At 42.5% G+C, this 18,372-nt stretch overlaps 1 protein-coding gene across 2 annotated transcripts in view; it reads right to left on the reverse strand.

Moving 5' to 3' along the window:
* The window catches only part of Gabrb3 (gamma-aminobutyric acid type A receptor beta3 subunit), a 240,860-nt gene extending 228,370 nt beyond the window's left edge, over positions 1-12,490 (reverse strand). Inside the window, exons 1-3 of one of the 2 annotated variants that reach the window (XM_008833630.3) lie at positions 11,627-11,815; positions 11,409-11,500; positions 11,123-11,190 (exon numbers count right to left, since the gene is read on the reverse strand). In XM_008833630.3, the coding sequence (XP_008831852.1) occupies positions 11,123-11,190; positions 11,409-11,500; positions 11,627-11,706 (240 nt within the window). In that variant the 5' untranslated portion in view covers positions 11,707-11,815. Of the gene's footprint in view, positions 1-11,122; positions 11,191-11,408; positions 11,501-11,626; positions 11,816-12,359 lie in introns of those variants that run through there. The other variant, XM_008833631.2, reaches the window with a different exon arrangement.
* Between the last annotated feature and the right edge of the window lie 5,882 nt (positions 12,491-18,372).

The raw sequence follows: 18,372 nt of genomic DNA on the forward strand, positions 1-18,372 counted from the left end.
ATAGGTAGATATATAGATAGATGATGGATAGATGATAGAGAGAAAGATAGATAGACAGATGCATAGACAGATACATAGATACATAGATAGATAGATAGATAGATAGATGATAGGTAGGTAGGTAGATAGATGATAGACAGATACATAGATACATAGATACATAGATAGATAGATGATAGATAGATAGAAGATAGATGATAGATGATAGAGACATAGATAGATAGACAGATAGATAGATAGATAGATAGATGATAGATGAGCACTGTATTTCCAAACAAGAACCCTACTTTTGTATTTGTGTGTGCTCACATGTATGTTCAGTGTTATGTGTGTGCATGTGTGTGTACAGGTGCATACACACCCATGTGCGTAGAGGCCAGAGGTTGACATCAGGTGACTTCCTCTATCACAGTTCACTTTATCTTTCAGACGGAATCTCTCATTGAACCCAGTACTCATCAATTGGCCGGCTGTTCAGTGGCTCCAGGGAGCCCCTTCTCTCCACTCTCTTATCTTCCCGCCCTCACTAGCTCTAGGGTTCCACACATTCACAACTATATTTGGCTTTTCTGTGGGTGCTAGGGATCCAAATTCAGTCTTCATGCTTGCATGGCAGGCACTTTACTGAAGACACCATCTCCGCAGCTCTGTGAGTGTGAGTGCATGAGCCTGTATGTGTACATGCAGAGGCCAGAAGGACATCATCAGGACATCTTCTGCTAACACTGTCTGTCTACCTTACTGCCTTGAGACAAGGCCTCTTACTGAACTGGAAGTGCTCTGTTTCAGCTAGGCTGGCTGTCAGCAAGTTCTCAGGATTCACCTGTTTCCAACCCTCAATGCTGAGGTTACAAGTGTGCACAGTGAAGCCCAGTTTTTCACAAGGCTGCTAGGGGCTCAAACTCAAGATCCCAAGTTTGCAGAGCAATTACTCTTATGTAAGGAGCCCTCCACAGTCCTTGCAACCTTTCCTTTAAAAACCAGTTTTCTATGCTTCTAAATGCAAAAAACAAAAACCATTACAATTAAAATGTTTGACTCTCTTTACATTTCTAGGTCTACTTTAATTTACTCACTCATTAAGACCAGACTGTCTCAATTCCTGAGTGATACACAGGTCCACAAAGGGACCTTCTAACTAAAGCATAAGCAGTGTTGCCTTCCTATGAGAGCACTACGGTTTGTGGAACATCCTAGAAAATGTATCTATGCTCTGAGCCACTCTCACTGACTATTCATGAACCTGTATGCACGCTCATAGAACTACACACAATTAGTCACCTCATGGCAGCAATGTTTGGAATTATTTCCTCCATTTTTACTGCTAAAGGGTTTTATCCAAATAGAATATTTATCTTGTATAACAAAATTTTCATTTTATTATGAAGACTTAGTTCATCTTATGTTGCTATAACAGACATCTGAGCCTCAATTAAAAAAAATCTAACTTGTATATTCTACAGTTCTGGAGGCTCAGAGGTCTAAGGTGAAGTCACCTGCAGGGGGCCTTCTTGCTGTGTCATTCTGTGGAGGGGGCAGGAGGGGGCAAATTAACCCTTTTTTCATCAACCCACAATCACTTTAGGGACATTAATACTAATCACCTCTTAAAGGTGTCACCTCTCAACACTCTTGCATTGGGGATTAAGACCCAAACCTCTGAACTCTGGGGACACATGAAAATCATAGCACTCACTATGTGATCTCATTACACATACATACATACCAGAATGTTTCTGTATGAAATGTTACATATTCAAAGATAGAAGGGGACTTTCCAGTAGGATGTAGCATTGAAGCCTGCTTGATCCCCTGCTCAGTCCTAAGAAAGCATCCCTAAGGCTCCATGGTTTCTATCTAGAACACAAGCACAGGCCTGAGGCTAAGAGAGCCACATTTTGTTCTCAAAACTTATCTATTGGACTAGGGCTGTAACTCAGCATAGAGTATTTACCTACCATATAAGAGGGCCTATGTTCTATTCCCAGCACTTACAACAACAACAATACTTCTTTTACTTTGATGCATACATCTTTGCTAATATACAAATTATCTCCATTATTCACACAAGAAAATGAGGAAGGAGGCTTAAAATATCCCGTTAATATGACAGTGTGCTAGTATATAACAAAATTCTGGTTATTTATTTAAATCAGTCTACAATGACAAGTACTTAGTTTTCATTTCCAGAAAATGCCCCCCATAACTACCTAACTAGCAGAGTCTTTGTCATCATTTTGCTTTCTGCGCTGCAGAATGCTTCCCTGCTAAGTCTTAAGGCAACAATGTTCTAACAACAGTTCCAACTGCTTTTATTTACCATCATCTAAGGAAATATAAGCAGCGAATTTTGCTTTTGGAAAAAAACAAGATGTTGGCATTGAAGATAGAAGCTGGTCATAATTTGTCAACAAACTAAATTTCTTGCCAGATATAATTGTTCTTTAACTAAATGCAAATAAGGAGATGTGTATCAATTCAAATAAAATACTTAAATGCAAAGCACCATAATCTCCCTGTGTCCCTGCATAGGCTCCAGCAGGAGGTCATTCACAACAGGACAATGGGTGCAAGATTCATTTTTTAATGTTGATAGACAGCTAGAAGTGTAGCTTAGGGGTAGAATACTTGCCTAGCATGTACAAGGCCCTGGGTTTGATCCCCAACACCACAGGAATAAAATAAAGAAATGTTAACAGGGTCCATATCCCTCTACACAAAAAAATCCCCAAATATATATTCAAAAATTAAATTTTTTACTCATCATATCAAGATTTACAAAGTCATTCATGTACTAAAGAGTCGAGCAAGTCCCACAGCAAAATGTAACAGGCACTTAAATATAATTTCTAGCATTATTTGAGCGGAGACACTCTGGCCAGGGAGCACAAACTAACATTCTCCACAGTGTTCCTCTTATTTAGCCTGTGCCACAAGAAATGCCACTCTCATGGGGGATTTTTGTGCCCAAGGCGAAAACAAAATATTCAGAAATGAAAACTCATCAATGGCACAATCCAATACAAGCCATACTAGTGAGTTATCTCACAAGACTTAACAGCATACAAAGAAACACAGCACGATCAACCCCACTCTTCCAGCAGTTATCTCCATCCTTTTCCTAGTATGTATATTCTTGGCAAAGGCAAGGCATATTGTAGACCCCACACCTGATAGCAGACCCTGAACCTTCAGAACGCATCAACAGTGAGGAATTATGCTCTCAAGACAGTTTATGGGCCCTGGAAATAAGCCCCAAAGTGCACCAGGATTCTCAGTAGACAGTTCTGAAGCCTCTGATCTAGACACAGGGAAAGTGACACTGTTTCCGAGTTCAGATTTGGTTCCCTGTCAAGTTTACCATGATGTTTCCTTTTGAAGCTATGATTAATTTTAAGGACTAAACAAACATCCAGTTTAGATAAGGTACTTCATAACAAAACAGGTCAAAATCAGAGCTTTCTTGCAAGGGTGGTTTGCTCTACAAAGTCTTTAACAAAATATTTACCCAGCATATCCCCATGCCAGACACTGGGCTCAGTCACCCTCTTAATCTGCCCTCAATCTGACACAGGACTTCTCTCTTAGATGCATAGTCACAGATGGTATGACTGGCAAAATGTGTCTATTATAACAAATTTTAATCTTAATAAATTCATACACACATGCAGAGGATAGAATGGTGGGTGACCCAGAAATTTCGTTCCTTATATGCATTAAAATTAAGAGTCATCAACTCTTATTCAAAACCACTAAATTTAAAAAAAAAATGTGATGTTGAAATAATTACAAAAATTTTCTATATATCTGTCAAACATAATTGGGACCATATAGATTCACACCAGCCACTGTCATTCTTTATAGTTAATATTATATAAATCATTTTTCCTGCCTTTAATCATAGGCTCTGGACTTTGCAAAGATTTCATGTAAAAGGAATTCATCTGTTGCAGAACTGGGGTAAAATGTGTGATAATATAATCAATAGAATCTATACAATTTTTCAAATTGAATAAAGAAGCACAATTTAGGGCATTTAAAGAAGTATGGTTCTCCATGTCTTAATTCTACTCTTATTTATCTGGATAATGTTAGACTCGGGCATGCTAAAGTTTTTATTGTTTTAAATGTTTCTGTGTGATGCTTGAGCCTAGTGGAACAATACAAAGAGGAATACAATATCTTACACTTAGCAATGGATTCTATTTCTTGATACAGTCTTCCAAAATGATGGAATAAGGCAAATCTACATCCCCAGACACAGAGAGCACAGCCAAACTCTGCCTTGAATTGATGGTACACAGCAAACCGCGGGAGAAAAGGCACCTATCTTAGTCTTAGTCTTCCAAATTTTGCAGCTAGATAATTTTTCTAATGGCTGGCAGAAATGGCCCTAAAGTACACTGCCCTGAAAATTAGCAAACAACTGAAAACTATCACATTTTCTCTACACTGAGAGGGAAAGAGGAAGGGAAAAGCACCCAACAAATCCCTATAAAAAGAGTAATTTCAACTCTTTTGTCATATGGAAAGGCTCATTACACACATGTTTTACAAGTCGACACAAAATTCTGAGTATCAAAACATAGTGATCGATTTAGAATTACCTACACCAACCCTGACACAACTTGCATTTTGTGGGATAAGTACAATATTTTACTCTCCCTTTGGTATGAAATCAGCATAAAATCTTCCCAGTGACAGAGGTGACAGATACAGAACATTTCAGCTTATGGTATTATACCGAGTACAAGCACACAAACTGACTGAACTGTGTCTCCTGGAGGTAAAAAGTGTGCACATCGTATTTGCCTGTAAGATTCTTCACTGTTATGAGCCCAAGTTCTGAGTTATAAAAATATTTCCTTGAACATTTACAGATCTATTCATGCATTTGTGTGTATACTCATTGATTTGCTCATTCATACATTTTTTAGCAAATATCTAATAAGTATTTATCAAGTGTCTGGGAATAGGCAAGCACTACCCATAAATATAGCCCTGCCTCATAGAGCATGGTCTAAGGGAGACTCAGAGAGGGGAAGACCCAGTAAGTTAGACATCCAAACATAATATTTGAAATTGCGATAAATGTCAGAAAGAAAGAAAAAGGTTTCTGATAAAAGTAGAAAGGGACAACCTAGCTTAGGGTGATACACATAAGAAGACACAATCCCACCAACCCCTAAACAGAGCAGCTGTGTCACTCTCTAACAAGGTTAGGAAGGAACACCAACTAAGAAGGACGGAGCCCTAGCCCCACTGCACAGCAAGTCTGAGTGCTGGTGTGCCCCAGAGCATACTTCCTCATCTGGAAAGAAGAGATATGGTTACCGCCTTTAATGCTTTACCAGGTGGATCACAGGTCACAGGTTTGATGAACAACATGACAGAATACTGGAAGTACATTAAAAACTACACAATGATGTAAAACCTTTACATTTCAAGATGTTTTATAAAGCCTTTGGAAGATTTCAAAAGTTGCAGAGGCTTCATTTATTCTAAGTGTTTGGTACTCCACAAAATAGTGATCAGGGTACATTATAAAATATAGAATGATGTGACAAAAAAAAGAGATTCTGTGAAAGAAAAGTTGTCACAGATTCTAGACTGTGGGAAGTCAAATAGTGAATCTAAAATTGCTTGTGAAAACCATGTCAGGCTTGAGCCTTTCATATGAGAGTAATATACACATGCCTCTGAGACCTCTGCGCTTCTTTGGTTTCTACATGCTTTTACTTAAAGGAGCACTGTCCTCTCTCTTAAGGTCCTGCCATTCTTCCTTTAAACAAGCTTCATTTGGCAAGTAGCCTGAGAAGCAATAGCTATTTTTCCAACTTCTTTTATTTACCATCATCTAAGGAAATATTAGCAGTGAATTCTGTCTTCAGAAAAAACAAATGTTATAGTTGGAGAAAGAAGCTGGTTATCATTTGTCAACAAACTGAATTTCTTGACATTTGTAATTGTTTTTTAACTATATGTAAATGAGTGGATGTGTATCATTTCAAACAAAACACTTAGATGCAAGGCACCATAAGCTCCCGAAACCCCTGTACAGGCTCCAGAAGGAAGCCATTCACAAAAGAACAATGAGTGTAAGATCCATTTTTAAAGAGATGTAACACACAGGCTTTACAACCTCCCTGGGGGAAAGACAAAAAGCATTTGCTCTGGGCTCCCTATACCATTCTTTCTAATATTAAACACAAGCCTCTCTTCATAAAGCATATTATGTAAGGTATTATTGTCATTGGTCGCCAAAGTTTATTCTCTGCTTTCTTATCAGTGTCCAGCATTGATGTATGATCTTAACTTATGCATGAAACATACTGATGGTAAAAAACAATGTCCTCAATAAACATCCATACCTCCCAAATGCAGCAACCTGGAACCAAGCACTGACATACTCTGTGCACCTTCCAGAGAGTGCCTTCCAGATAAGCAGTTTTCCAACCCTCAACTGGGTCAGCAAAATACTCTTCCTTTTGGCTGAGTCATCCCCCAGCCTGCTTTTGTACTGAGAGTATTAGCACATTTCCCACCTTTAACTTGCTAATAACAATTCATAGGCAGACTCTGAATGTGGCCTATGCCTGTCAGGAGGGAAGAAGGGAAATACTGCTTTCTGACTTGGGGTGGTGTGGGTGTCTTCACTACAGTTTTCTTCATAGACATCTTAGTAACAAGACTTTGGCATTCATCTGTGCACATGAGACAGGGGATCAGTTAATCACCTGAGACTAGACACCACAGACCTGGAAGCAGATCACAGGGCTCCTGGGGCTAGGCTCTTTCCAAGCACACTATAGGACTTCTGAGATTTAAAAGCCTTTGGCCTGAGAACTGGCCAAGTACAGGGCTGGACCAGGAGCTCAATCAGCAGTCACTAACAGCAAGGTAATCTGTGGACTCTAAAGTCAGGTGTGAAAGGATTCCCCCAAATCCTTGATTTTCACTTACTCTGGCCAAAAATTTTCTGCATTTTCCTCTCTCTTCTGAAAAAAAAATCAAGAAAAAGGACTAGCATAGGGTGTGTGTGGATATATGTGTGCATGTGAGTGTGTATGAAGGTGACTGCGTGACCTTGCATGATTGTAAGCCTGTGTGAACATGTGTGAATGTGTGTATGAATGTGAGTACCTGCCTCTACATCGTTTTGTACATGAGTAAAAGTGTGTCCATTTAATCATTATGGGGCTCCAAAAAAGCTTCTTGAAATGTGTTAAACTGTGATCTTTTGTAATATATATTTTTACACCTAGGCATATAAAAGTGGATTTATGAGGAAAAAGTGCAACAAGTGAGACATTAATACAGAGAACTAACACATGAATGAGCATGGTAACCAAGGGTGTTCCCTAAGAGGAATGCTTACAGAATAAAAGAATGATGGTTTAAGATTTTTATATACATGAAACCAGCAAAAAATGACCCTGAGGTTACATCTTCATTAGGACTGAGTTAATTTTAAAGTAATAATAAGGAACAAGTTAAATCATTGGAATAGTATTAATTACTATTGCTAGAATTTGTCTTATTTTTATGTCTCCAGTACTTTACAGTTAATGAAGTGAAGATTAAGTACATAGATTTTCTGCTATGAATTGGCAAATCAATGACCCATTTTAATAAAAATATCATTTGAAATACTGTATTTAAGTTTTTGTTTTATTTTTCAGCAGCCCCCATGCTTCCTATATTTTCAATCATTTATTTCATCTCTCCATCTATCCCACATGTTTCTAATACACTAAGACCACCATTAAACACCAAAATCACAACAAAAATAATTTTTGGTAGACGGTAATCTCACACATATACAGTCTCACAAAAATTTGTGTGCTAAATCTCAATAATTACATAACCATGCATAATGTTAAAAGATTATTTGAAATTGTAGAGCTAAGAGAAATAAGGCAAGTTACATTAAACAAAATGACTTTGATCACTGTCAGGTGAGCTAAATGAAAAGAAAAATTTAAAGACTTACAAAAATTGGAAATGTTACAAGCTATGGAAAAAGTCTATGCTATATATCAAAATATTTAAATGCACCCTTCAGTTATTTCTACTAAAACACCAAAAGGAATACTAGGATACACAGCCATGCACATAATCTCTCTATTTGTTTATGTCATGTCAGGGGCACATCATCACCTACCCTTCTGACAGAGACAGTATTCTACACTCATTTAAACAGAAGAGGAACAGTATTGCCACCAGGCAGTAATTGTCATTGGTCTTTATAATCAACCCCCAAAACTCACCAAAAAGCATGATCCATCGCTCTCACCTTCTGGTACATGTCTTTTTCAACAATTTTATTCCAAATACAATTAGGCTTTTTTATTTTATCAAGTTCTCATAAATATGTCTATGGAACTGTGGATGCAGTTCAGTGTTATAGTGCTTGCGTAACAGACACAAGGCCCTGAGTCTGATCCCCAGCACTGCAAACACATATGCATATATATGAACTTCAGAAGACATTTCAAATACATGACTTTTCATCATCATTTACCACCTATCTTTTTTAAATTCAGTTTCCAAGGCTGTTAATCCCCAACTTCTGTTTAAAATAAATTTATGTTTAAAAGCAAAAAAAAAACAAAAACAAAAACAAAAAATACTACCATGAGAATGCAAAAAATGGGGAGATAGCATAAAAGAATACTATGACTTATATGGTTGTTCTATATTGTGGCCTATATCTTCAACTTGTCTATCACTGAGTCTAAAGAAAACTAGGACACCTCAACTCATAGACCACGAACTATGGCAACTATTGTGACATTTTTCAGTGTACTAACTGTCTGCCTAATATGACAACTGAATAATTAAGTTTTAAATGTGCACTGGTCTGAAATACAACCTTCAACTCATTCTTCTAGCTATTTTAATACTGTACAGAGTTAAAGCACCACTCAACATGTTTTCTCTTCCATTTGACTGCAATACAATGACTTTTGACATAGTAATCCACTAAATATCCAATATAGTCTTCTCTAGAGAATTTAAAATTCCCAACAGAAATGACAGTGAATCTAGAATATATTAACTTGTTTTCTTAATGCCAGAAGACATGCCTTCTAGAAAAAATTATATTTGTAAAGATATAAATAGGTGAAATATACATGTTTACTTTTTTTTTTTTTTTTTTTTTTTTTTTTTTTGGTCTTTTTGAGATAGGGCCTCCCTGTAGCCCCAGCTGTCCTGGAACTCACTATGTAGACCAAGCTGGCCCTGAACTCACAGAGATCCACCTGCCTCTGTCTCCCGAGTGCTGGAATTAAAGGCATGCACCACCACGGCCAGCTACATGTTTACTTTTAAATACATTTTTAAATATTTTATTTATTATTTTTATTTTATGTGTATGAATGTATTGCCTGCATGTAAGTGAGTGCACCCATGTCATGCAATGCCAGGGAGGTCAGAAGAGGGCTTCGGATTCCCCTGGAACTGGAGTTATGGGCGGTTCATAGCCCCCACATGGGTGCTGGAAATCGAACCCGGGTCCTCCGCAAGAGCAGTCAGTGTTCTTAACCGCTGAGCCATCTCTCCAGCCCCACATGTTTACTTTTAATATGAGCTAAAATTATAGTCCTTCTGTGTTTCTTGCTAAAACTTTCCTGTTGCATTACCTGGAGAGACTGATGCCCTGAGTGGTAGAGTTTAGAGGAAAAGGACATTTTTCTTAAAATCACAGTGACCTCTTTTTCCTTTTTTATGGTACTGGAGATGACACTGTGGATCAAATTCAGGACCTTGTAAATATTAGGTAGGTGCACACTCTTGCTTCGGACTTACAATCCCAGCCCTCCATGTTGTAATTTAAAAATTTGGGGATAAGCATAAGAACAATGAAAATAGGTTTTTGTAGAATAATTCTTCCTACAAAATCCTCAGTAGTCTATATTTTAGTATATATCTCCTAAAATCTACAGGAAATAATCGTTCTCATTTATTTGTAAATATTGGTATCTCTATAACTTACTGTAATGTTTCTCAAAACACTGGCCACAAAACACCTGTTTCAAAATGATTGGAAACACTGCTTTCAGCTCTGGAGTCCTCAAGGCTCCACTCCAACCCAGCTATGTCAGAACTCCTTAGAGTGAGGCAGAGAGAGTATGAGTTGAAAACAATTTGCCCACGTGATTCCAATGTAGAGTCGAGTTGAGCAACCTACCTAGTCATATTCCCAATGTAGTTTGCTTCAAAAGGAAAGTTGCCAAATGGCTGCTTGTGAAAACTATTGTTTCTGAATGCCATTCGTATGATTTCTACTGTAACACTAAACACTAAACCTCAGGATATCATTCAGCTCCTTATTCAATGCCTGGGGAAGGGGGCGGCATGGCGCTGTCTCCACACCTTGGGATACTGATCCCCACTTTCCATATTAAATCCTATCAGCATACGCATAAACTCTTAGTGGCACTTAAACACCAGCCTTCCACTTTCCTGGCAAAGCCGCTGGTTCTGAGAGCAGAGAGCCAGCCTTCCAGTCTCTGAGCCTGCAGGGCACCGTCAGCACCTAGGACAGCGCCCGGCCGCGCCGCTGTGGGGTCTCGGGACTAGGAGCCTGCCCACTGCAAAGCCAAGGGGATGGAAAGTCTAAGTCGCCTCTTTCCTTAGACTGCCGCCTCTCAAGCTACTCTCTCGCTGTCCGCATCTCTTTACAAATGACAACAAAGGAAGCCCTAAGCACCTCTCACCTAGGGATGCAAGCCACCCCCAAGCCTAGTCTACCTTCGCGGTCCTCAGCGCCTGTTGCTAAGGAGGGGAGTCGGCACTCTGGAAGCCTCTGGACCAGGTGACAGCCCGCAGAAGGAGCCCTGGGCACCAGGAGGCGGTGAGAACCGGCTCCAGGCCAGCGGGACCCCTCCGCACGCAGGGTGCGCCTAGGGCCCGGGTGGGTGGCCAGGGACGCTCCCCAGCTCCCACCGAGCGTGAAGGGAGCGGGGCAGGAGGCCTGCGTCCGAAAGCTAGCTCGGCTTCCCCTGTGGGCCGGGAAGCCCAGGCCGGTCAGGCCTCTGGCCCAGCACCCGGGACCCGAGTGGGCCAGAGGGCCGGGCAGGAGCTCGGGGAGAGCTTGGGGAAGAGCAGCACTCACCATGTTGACTTCAGATACCATGTCGATGCTGGCGATGTCGATGTTCATCCCCACGCAGACTGGGGGACCTGCGGGAAGCGCACCACACCGTGATCAGCCAGGCTCGGGCACCGGGTGCGGGCGGCTCTGAGGATGGGGGGCTCGCGGAATAGGAAGGGGCGCAGGTGCAGGACCACCCACCCCACCCAGCCGCAGCTCAGCCGAGGCGGCCCCCCCTCCCGCCTCCACCCAGGCCGCCAACGCGGTGGGTCGCGGTTCCCGCAGCGGCCGCGCGCATCCCACTTACCCCCGAAGTCGGGTCTCAGGCGGATGTCGTAGCCTTTCAACAGCTTGTCCACGGTCTCCTTCACAAAGGACATGTTCCCAGGGTCGTTTACGCTGAGGGAAGGGGACCGGGACAGAGAGAACAGGGTCAGGCAGCAGCTCACCCGCCAGCGCCCAGCGCGCACGGTGCGCGCCAGCCGGCTCCCGGCCCGCTTCCCGTCAAGACACCCGCGACCCTACCTCTGGGCGCAGCAAACCACCGCCACAAGCACCGGGGCCGAGAAGATGCCGAAAAGCCTTCCTCCCGCAAAGCCCCACATCCCTCCGCCGCGCCCCGGCACGGGGGAGGGGGCGCTCCGCCGCCGTCGCGACCCGCAGCCGGGGCTGCTCCTGCTGCTGCCGCCACCGCCGCCGCGCTGGCCCGGAGCGGAGGAGGGCGGAGAGGGAGGGGGAGGATTGGAGGGGGAGGAGCGGGCTGGGAGGGAGGAGCACCAACGCTAGAGCCGGGAGGGGAGAGCAGGCCGCGCCGGGGGCGGAGCCGGCCGAGCTGCACCCGGCCCTCCCCTCGAAGGCCGCCTAGCGCCTGCGGCCCGGCGCCCTCTCCAGCCAGGGCAGTCGCCGCTCGGGACTCGGAGCGCGGGGTGCAGGGGCCTGCCGGGGCGGGACACTGCGGGCGAGGGTCGCGACTGCGTGGCGTCAGACAGCACGGCGGATCGGCCACCCAGCGAGCTTCTTTCGGCTTCCCACGGCCGGGCGAGGGAGGGGACCCGCGGCTCTACGCGAAGGCAGCAGAGCGTGGGAAGTGCTCTCGCAACCCCCAGCCGGGCGGGACGCCCTCACCTCCAGCCCCGCCCTGCCGCATCTCAGGCCAGCCGGAGAGCCTGTGCGCGCCGCGCGGTGCCTCTGCCCCCAGATCAGCGCGCTGCCGCGTCCGGAGGAACGCTGCAGAGCTCTGAGGATGCCGTATTCTCACCTGCTGGGCTCAGATCCTCGGGTCCCCAGGGTCCAGGAAAGCCAGATTGGCAGCAGCAGCGCCTGGAGCCCCGAGCACATGGCGCTGCTCCTCTAGCCTAACCTGAGTGGGATCCGCTCTTCTCCACCGTCACTGAGCAAGGAACCAACGGCAACGTGGGGATCCCCGCCCCTACCCCCACCCCCGGGCTTTCCCGCCTGACCCATCTTCCAGCCCCTTGCATGGCGGCCCAATTATTTATTTATCAAATACGACTGTAAAACCGGCTCCCTAAGCCATTCCTCTCGCCCTGTCTCCTGGACATCCATGTTGAGCGGTGAAGCCTTCCTGTTCACATAAATGCATTCACAATGGTAGAGAGAAACCTTATCAGTAAACTGAAATCCAAGAAAACGATGTGCCTTTTCTGGTAAAAACCAGAAATATTCACTCTAATATTCACTCTTTGTTTTCCTTCATCCTTTGCCTGTCACTAGGAAGCCACTGGCATAAAAGGGGAGCTGGTGAAGACCAGTGCCCACCCTGCCCTGGTGCCTGGGAGGTTCCTATTCACTCGCCTGAGGCCACAGGTTACCCATTTTTCTTTAGTGAGTGGCAATCCTCAATAAAGTGCCCTGTACCTTAGGTTTCTAACATTGAGGATCACAGTCCTACTACAGTCAACCAAAAGTGCCTTGTATCTTAGGCTTCTAACCTTGAGGATCACAATCCTACACAATCCCACTACAACCAGCAAGATCCACAAACCAAGTTCGAATTTGGGTTTTGTAGACTGCTTCAGGCCTGTCCAGGATATGAGGTGCCGTTAATAATATATAACTACTTCCCAGTATTGACTTGTTTTTTTTCACTTTTTTCTTTGTAGCTTTTCATTCCTATCACAGAGATTTTATATAGGTAAATGTCTAAATCTAGACTTTTATTCTCAAGTTGGCATGTTTCTGTGCATTAATTTTAAATATACTTCCTTTTCTAAAAAATCAGCAGTTTTATTTTTGGAACCGTAAATGTGACTGCAGTACCTGAAAGGTTCTGAGATAAATATAGCTCCCTAATTATTTTCTGGAAAAGTCTATTCACAAGTGCTTTGTATTCTGCGTCCTGTTAGTGTGCAATGGAGTTATCTGCAAAATGGCATCTCTATTAGGACACGTGTTTATGATTAGCTATTCATTCTGTTTGCATGTGCCTCCTTTAGAGCTATCCCCTGCTGGGGATCATGGCTATGAAAAATAAATGATGTTCAAAAAGCATTTGAATAAAGCCAATAGCATAGCAAGATGAGTGTCCCTTCCTACTGTTTTATATGTGCTAAGATGGGCAGAAGCACATGATAAGTGTTACAAACTTCTGTGTGCCACCTGGATCTCCTTCTGCTTTCACCTCTCTCTGGAATTCTTGGCCTTATTGATCACCCAGCTGCTGCCTCAGCACCTACTTCTGCAACAGCTGTGATCAGCTTTTCATGGAGCAAGCCCCCTGCTTCATCTCACATCCTTTTCCACCTTCTCAACTGATCAAGAGAGATAACACACAAGCTGCTCTGTGTGCATCCCCCTGTGCAGTCTGAAATTCTAGACAAGTCAGAAGTCATAGGATGGATTTTTGGCCAGTAGAAAAAATGAACCAGTGGATAAAGGCTGCGTCTTACTGCCGCTTAAGAAGTGCCCTGAGACATGCTGGCTGTCTGATCCTCAGAGACAGATCTCTCCTCTGTTGGTGCTCAGGTTTGGCTTGCTTGCGTGCTGACAAATCCTCCTGTTTGCTTCTCTTTCCAAGTCTCAATCCTTTTTCCCTCCACCCCTGTTTTCATTCCTACTGCACACCATAATAAAGCAGTGCCACTTAAATTTTGCCTCAGGATATGTGTTTTTGGGGAATCCAAGTTAAGACTGGAATGAACTAGCAAGTCATTAAAAAATCACGTAAAATGCAATCATCTTAAAAATAGGAAAGAAAAAATTTAAAGAACATACTCCTGTAACTGCTGCAGTTGAGATGCATGGGGCTATGAGTGCTCAGCCTCCTGGTCATCACAGCCACCTCCCTGTCTCAGCTCCCTACTCATAGGTGTGCAGAAGGACTGGCTGAGCACTGAGTACCACAGCATGTCCTTCTCCTCTGCTGGAGTTACTGAAGCCCAAAATTTTTCATACCTTGATTACATGGTGATAATATACTGGCCAATTCTGTAAGAATGAGCAATTTTATTCAGTACTATCTACCTACATTACAATGGGACGGGTCATTTTTCTAAGTGGCATATTATACACTGTTGTTCAGGAAATAAAATGACTGGAAAGAGCAGATTGAAAGTCAAGAAAATGAATCTATTCCAACTCTACTCATTTTAATGACAAGTCACTTCCTCCCATTTTTCACATTTAAGGTCTGGAAAAATACTCATTCATGATGAAATGATTATTGTTTTTATTAGTGCATATTAATTGTACAAATAGTGGGTTTCATTATGATATGTTCACCTAACTTTATTTATTTTTTTCTTTTTGAGACAGGGTCTCCCTGTAGCTCCAGCTATCCTGGAACTCGCTATGTAGACCAGGCTGGCCTCGAACTCACAAAGATCTGCCTGCCTCTGCCTCCCAAGGAGTGCGCCACCACGCCCGGCTTTCATTTATATTTTTACTAAAAGAGAAAAGAGTCCCACGTGGGTAAACTTTTCATGACATGAGAAAAAAGAAGCAAATGGCCTCTTGTTCCAAAGTGGGTTTGAGTAGGCTAGGATGTGCTTGCTATCTAGGTTGTCAGATGGAGTGTTGGGAGACAATGGGACTTGTCAGAGATGGGAACTAAAGGGAAGTAACTAGGTCACTGAGAACACTGACATAATAGCAGAATTCTTGGGGGACCCTGATTAGGTATCTGAAAAGAGGTATTGAAGACTGAGCCTGGCACCTACCTCTATTCACTCTAGCTTTTTGCCTTGCTTTGTGGTCTCTCTGTGTCACATACGCCCCTGACACTGTGATGCCACTCAACATGAGAGCCTTACAGTAGCTAAGCCAGTGATGACTTTGTGCTCTTGAACCTCCAGAACTGTAAGCTAAATAAGCCTTTTTGCTTTGTAAATTACTCATCCTATATACTCTGTGGTAGTAACATGAGCTTCTTAAGGCAGATGGGAGAAAGGAGGCAGGGCACTGATTCACATCCTCATTTCACCTAGCCTGGTTTTGTTCATTTTGGCTGACCCAGTGACCTTTCAACAATCTATGCTTTGTTTATAGTAGTTCTTCACTCATAAACAACCTGGAATGGGAGTAAGAGAGGGTACTGAGGGGTGAATATGAAGAAATTTCATGATAGACATATATGAAAATATCATAGTGAAATCCTTAATTTTCTACAAGGAGTATGTGCTCATAAAAGCCTCATAAAGAACTTTATAAACCACATCAAAGTTTGTGACAATATATTTAAAACTCAGTGAAGAACCAAGCAACTTGAGATAAAATGCTATATGTGTACTTAATGAGTCTTTAACACCATGGACTGGTGAACACTTTCACTATTCCCAAAGTTCCCTTCGACCCTTAATCCATGTGCCACTTCCATTTCCATACAAGCACTAACCTACACTCTTGTTTCTGAAACCCAACTTCGTTGTGTTCTTTATGGCCAAGTAGTATTCCATCATATGCATTCACAGCTAATTTATCACTCATTGTTGATAGACCCTGCTAATCTGAGGCATATAGAAGTCTTTGTAAGGACATGAGATTGTGTTTCTGTTGACGAAACACCTGGGAGTAGAATGACTGGATCACATAGTGAATAAATGCTTAGCTTTGTAAGAAACTGTCCAAATATTCCAAAGTAAGTGGAGTTTTCCTTTGGGTGAGGAATGCATCAGTTCACTGTGTATCCTCTCCAGCCCTGGGGAATGGGATGCCATGACAGCTTCAGTCAGGCTTTTCCTTGTGACTTACGTACATGTAAACATAACTTGTTACACCCTGGCCACACATACCTTCTGTTTGAAGATGTAAAGTTTTTTTCACATTATAATTCCATTCCTGGTGTTTTCTATCAATGTGTAAGAGTTCTTTATGTGTTCTGAACACAAATCCTTTGTCAGCTGAACATAATTTGTTTTCTCTCAATTTGCTGCCTTCCTGTTTCTTTTCTCAAAGGAGAAAAGAACTTAATGTGGAGGAAGTCCAGTTAGTTTATCCATATTTTCTGTTACAGTTAAGATGTTTGATGTTCCACCAAAGAAATATTTGCCTAATCAAAAGCTAAGGCTTTCTTTTTAAAGTTCGTGCTAGCATTTGGATCTGTGGTCTTCTGTAGCAGGACTCTGAGCACAGGTCAGGGCTCTTTTCCTCTATGTCTAGTTGTTTTGGCATGATGTGTTAAATACAATACTCTGTCCTCCACTGACTTTATGTTTTTGAAAATATTTATTATTTTTTATTTTAATGCTGCATGTATGCAAGTGCACCTGTGTCACTGCCTGTGGAAGCCAGAAGAGGGCATCGAGTTCCCCCAGAACTGGAGTTATAGATGGTTGTATCTACCAAGTGGGTGTTGAGAATCCAACCTAGCTCCTCTGCAAGAGCAGCCACTGCTCTTTAACCACTGAACTATCAGTCCAGCCCCCACCTTTATGTTTTTAAATCTACTGACATTTTATGTGTGCATATAAGGTGTCATTTGACCCAATTTTCCCAGTTCCACTGTTTTATAAGGACATTCTTATATTGGTCCATACTGTTTAATGAGTATAGCCTCAGAGTGAATATTGAGATCTGGTAGTGTAATCCATCTCACTTTGCTTTTCTCTCCTAAATTATCTTACCTCTTTACTGCCTTGCAGTCTTTTTTCCTTTCCTTGTCTTAGTTTTTGCCTTCTTCTTTACTTTTCCTTTGTTAAAATTTTTTTTTCAGTACTGAGACAATGTCTTACTATGCAACCTGAACATGCTTCCAACTCATGATTCTCCCACCTCAGTCTCCCAATGCTGTGATTACGGACATGTACCACTATGCCCAAATCTATAGTTAGTGTGTGTGTGTGTGTGTGTGTGTGTGTGTGTGTGTGTGTGTGTGTTCAGAGGACAACTTGTGGGAGTTGGTGCTCTTCTTTTACCACATGAGTCCTGGGGATTGAACTCAGACCATTAGGCATAATGACAAGCACCTTTATCTAGTAGCCATCTCATGGGCACCAACTTTACCTGCTTATACACATTGTAGTTCAGTTTCCATAGAGAAGCATGATGGGTCCCAGCCAGTAGAGCTCACCTTTAATCCCATCAGCCAGGGGGTGAGGCAGGTAGACCACTTTTGAGTTTGAAGACAGCTTGTTCTACATAGTTAAGGTCAGTGTAGGTCAGTGTAGGTCATAGTGTAGGTCAACCAGGGCTACATAGTGAGACCCTGTCTCCAAAAACAGTTTTGTAGAGGACTGGAGAGATGACACAGTGTTTAAGAGCACTAGCTGCTCTTGCAGAAGACCATATTTGATTCCCAGAAACCACATGGCGACTAACAACCTTCTATAATTCCAGTTCCAGGGGGTCAAATACCATCTTCTGGCTTCCATGGGAGTTGCATGCAAGTGGAACATTTACATACATGCAAGCAAAACACTCATATACATAATATATATTATATAAAATTTTAAGCATAATGGATTTTCATTTATATTACAGAACAACTATAAATGAATTTAGGGAAAATTGACAGTAATAGTTGTCCTGGTTTGAATGAGAATGTCCCCCATAGTCTCCAAGTATTTGGACATATTGTCCCCAGTTAGTGGTACTATTTTAGGAAGTCTTAGAAGGTGTGGCCATGCTGGAGAAAACACGTCCCTGAGGGTGGGCTTAGAGAGTTCTTAAGCCTTGCCAGACCTCCAGTCACTCTCTTGCTTCCTGTGCCCACTTAAAGGTGTGAGAGCTTAGCTTCTGTTCCTCCTTCCTCCACCTCTGCCTTCATGCTTCCCTGCCATGAGGGACTCTTGCCCCTTTGGAACCACAAGCTCAAA

This window comes from Nannospalax galili, unplaced genomic scaffold (genome assembly GCF_000622305.1).
Source record: "Nannospalax galili isolate Female #2095 unplaced genomic scaffold, S.galili_v1.0 scaffold135, whole genome shotgun sequence".
In the NCBI taxonomy this organism is placed as follows: Eukaryota; Metazoa; Chordata; class Mammalia; order Rodentia; family Spalacidae; genus Nannospalax; species Nannospalax galili.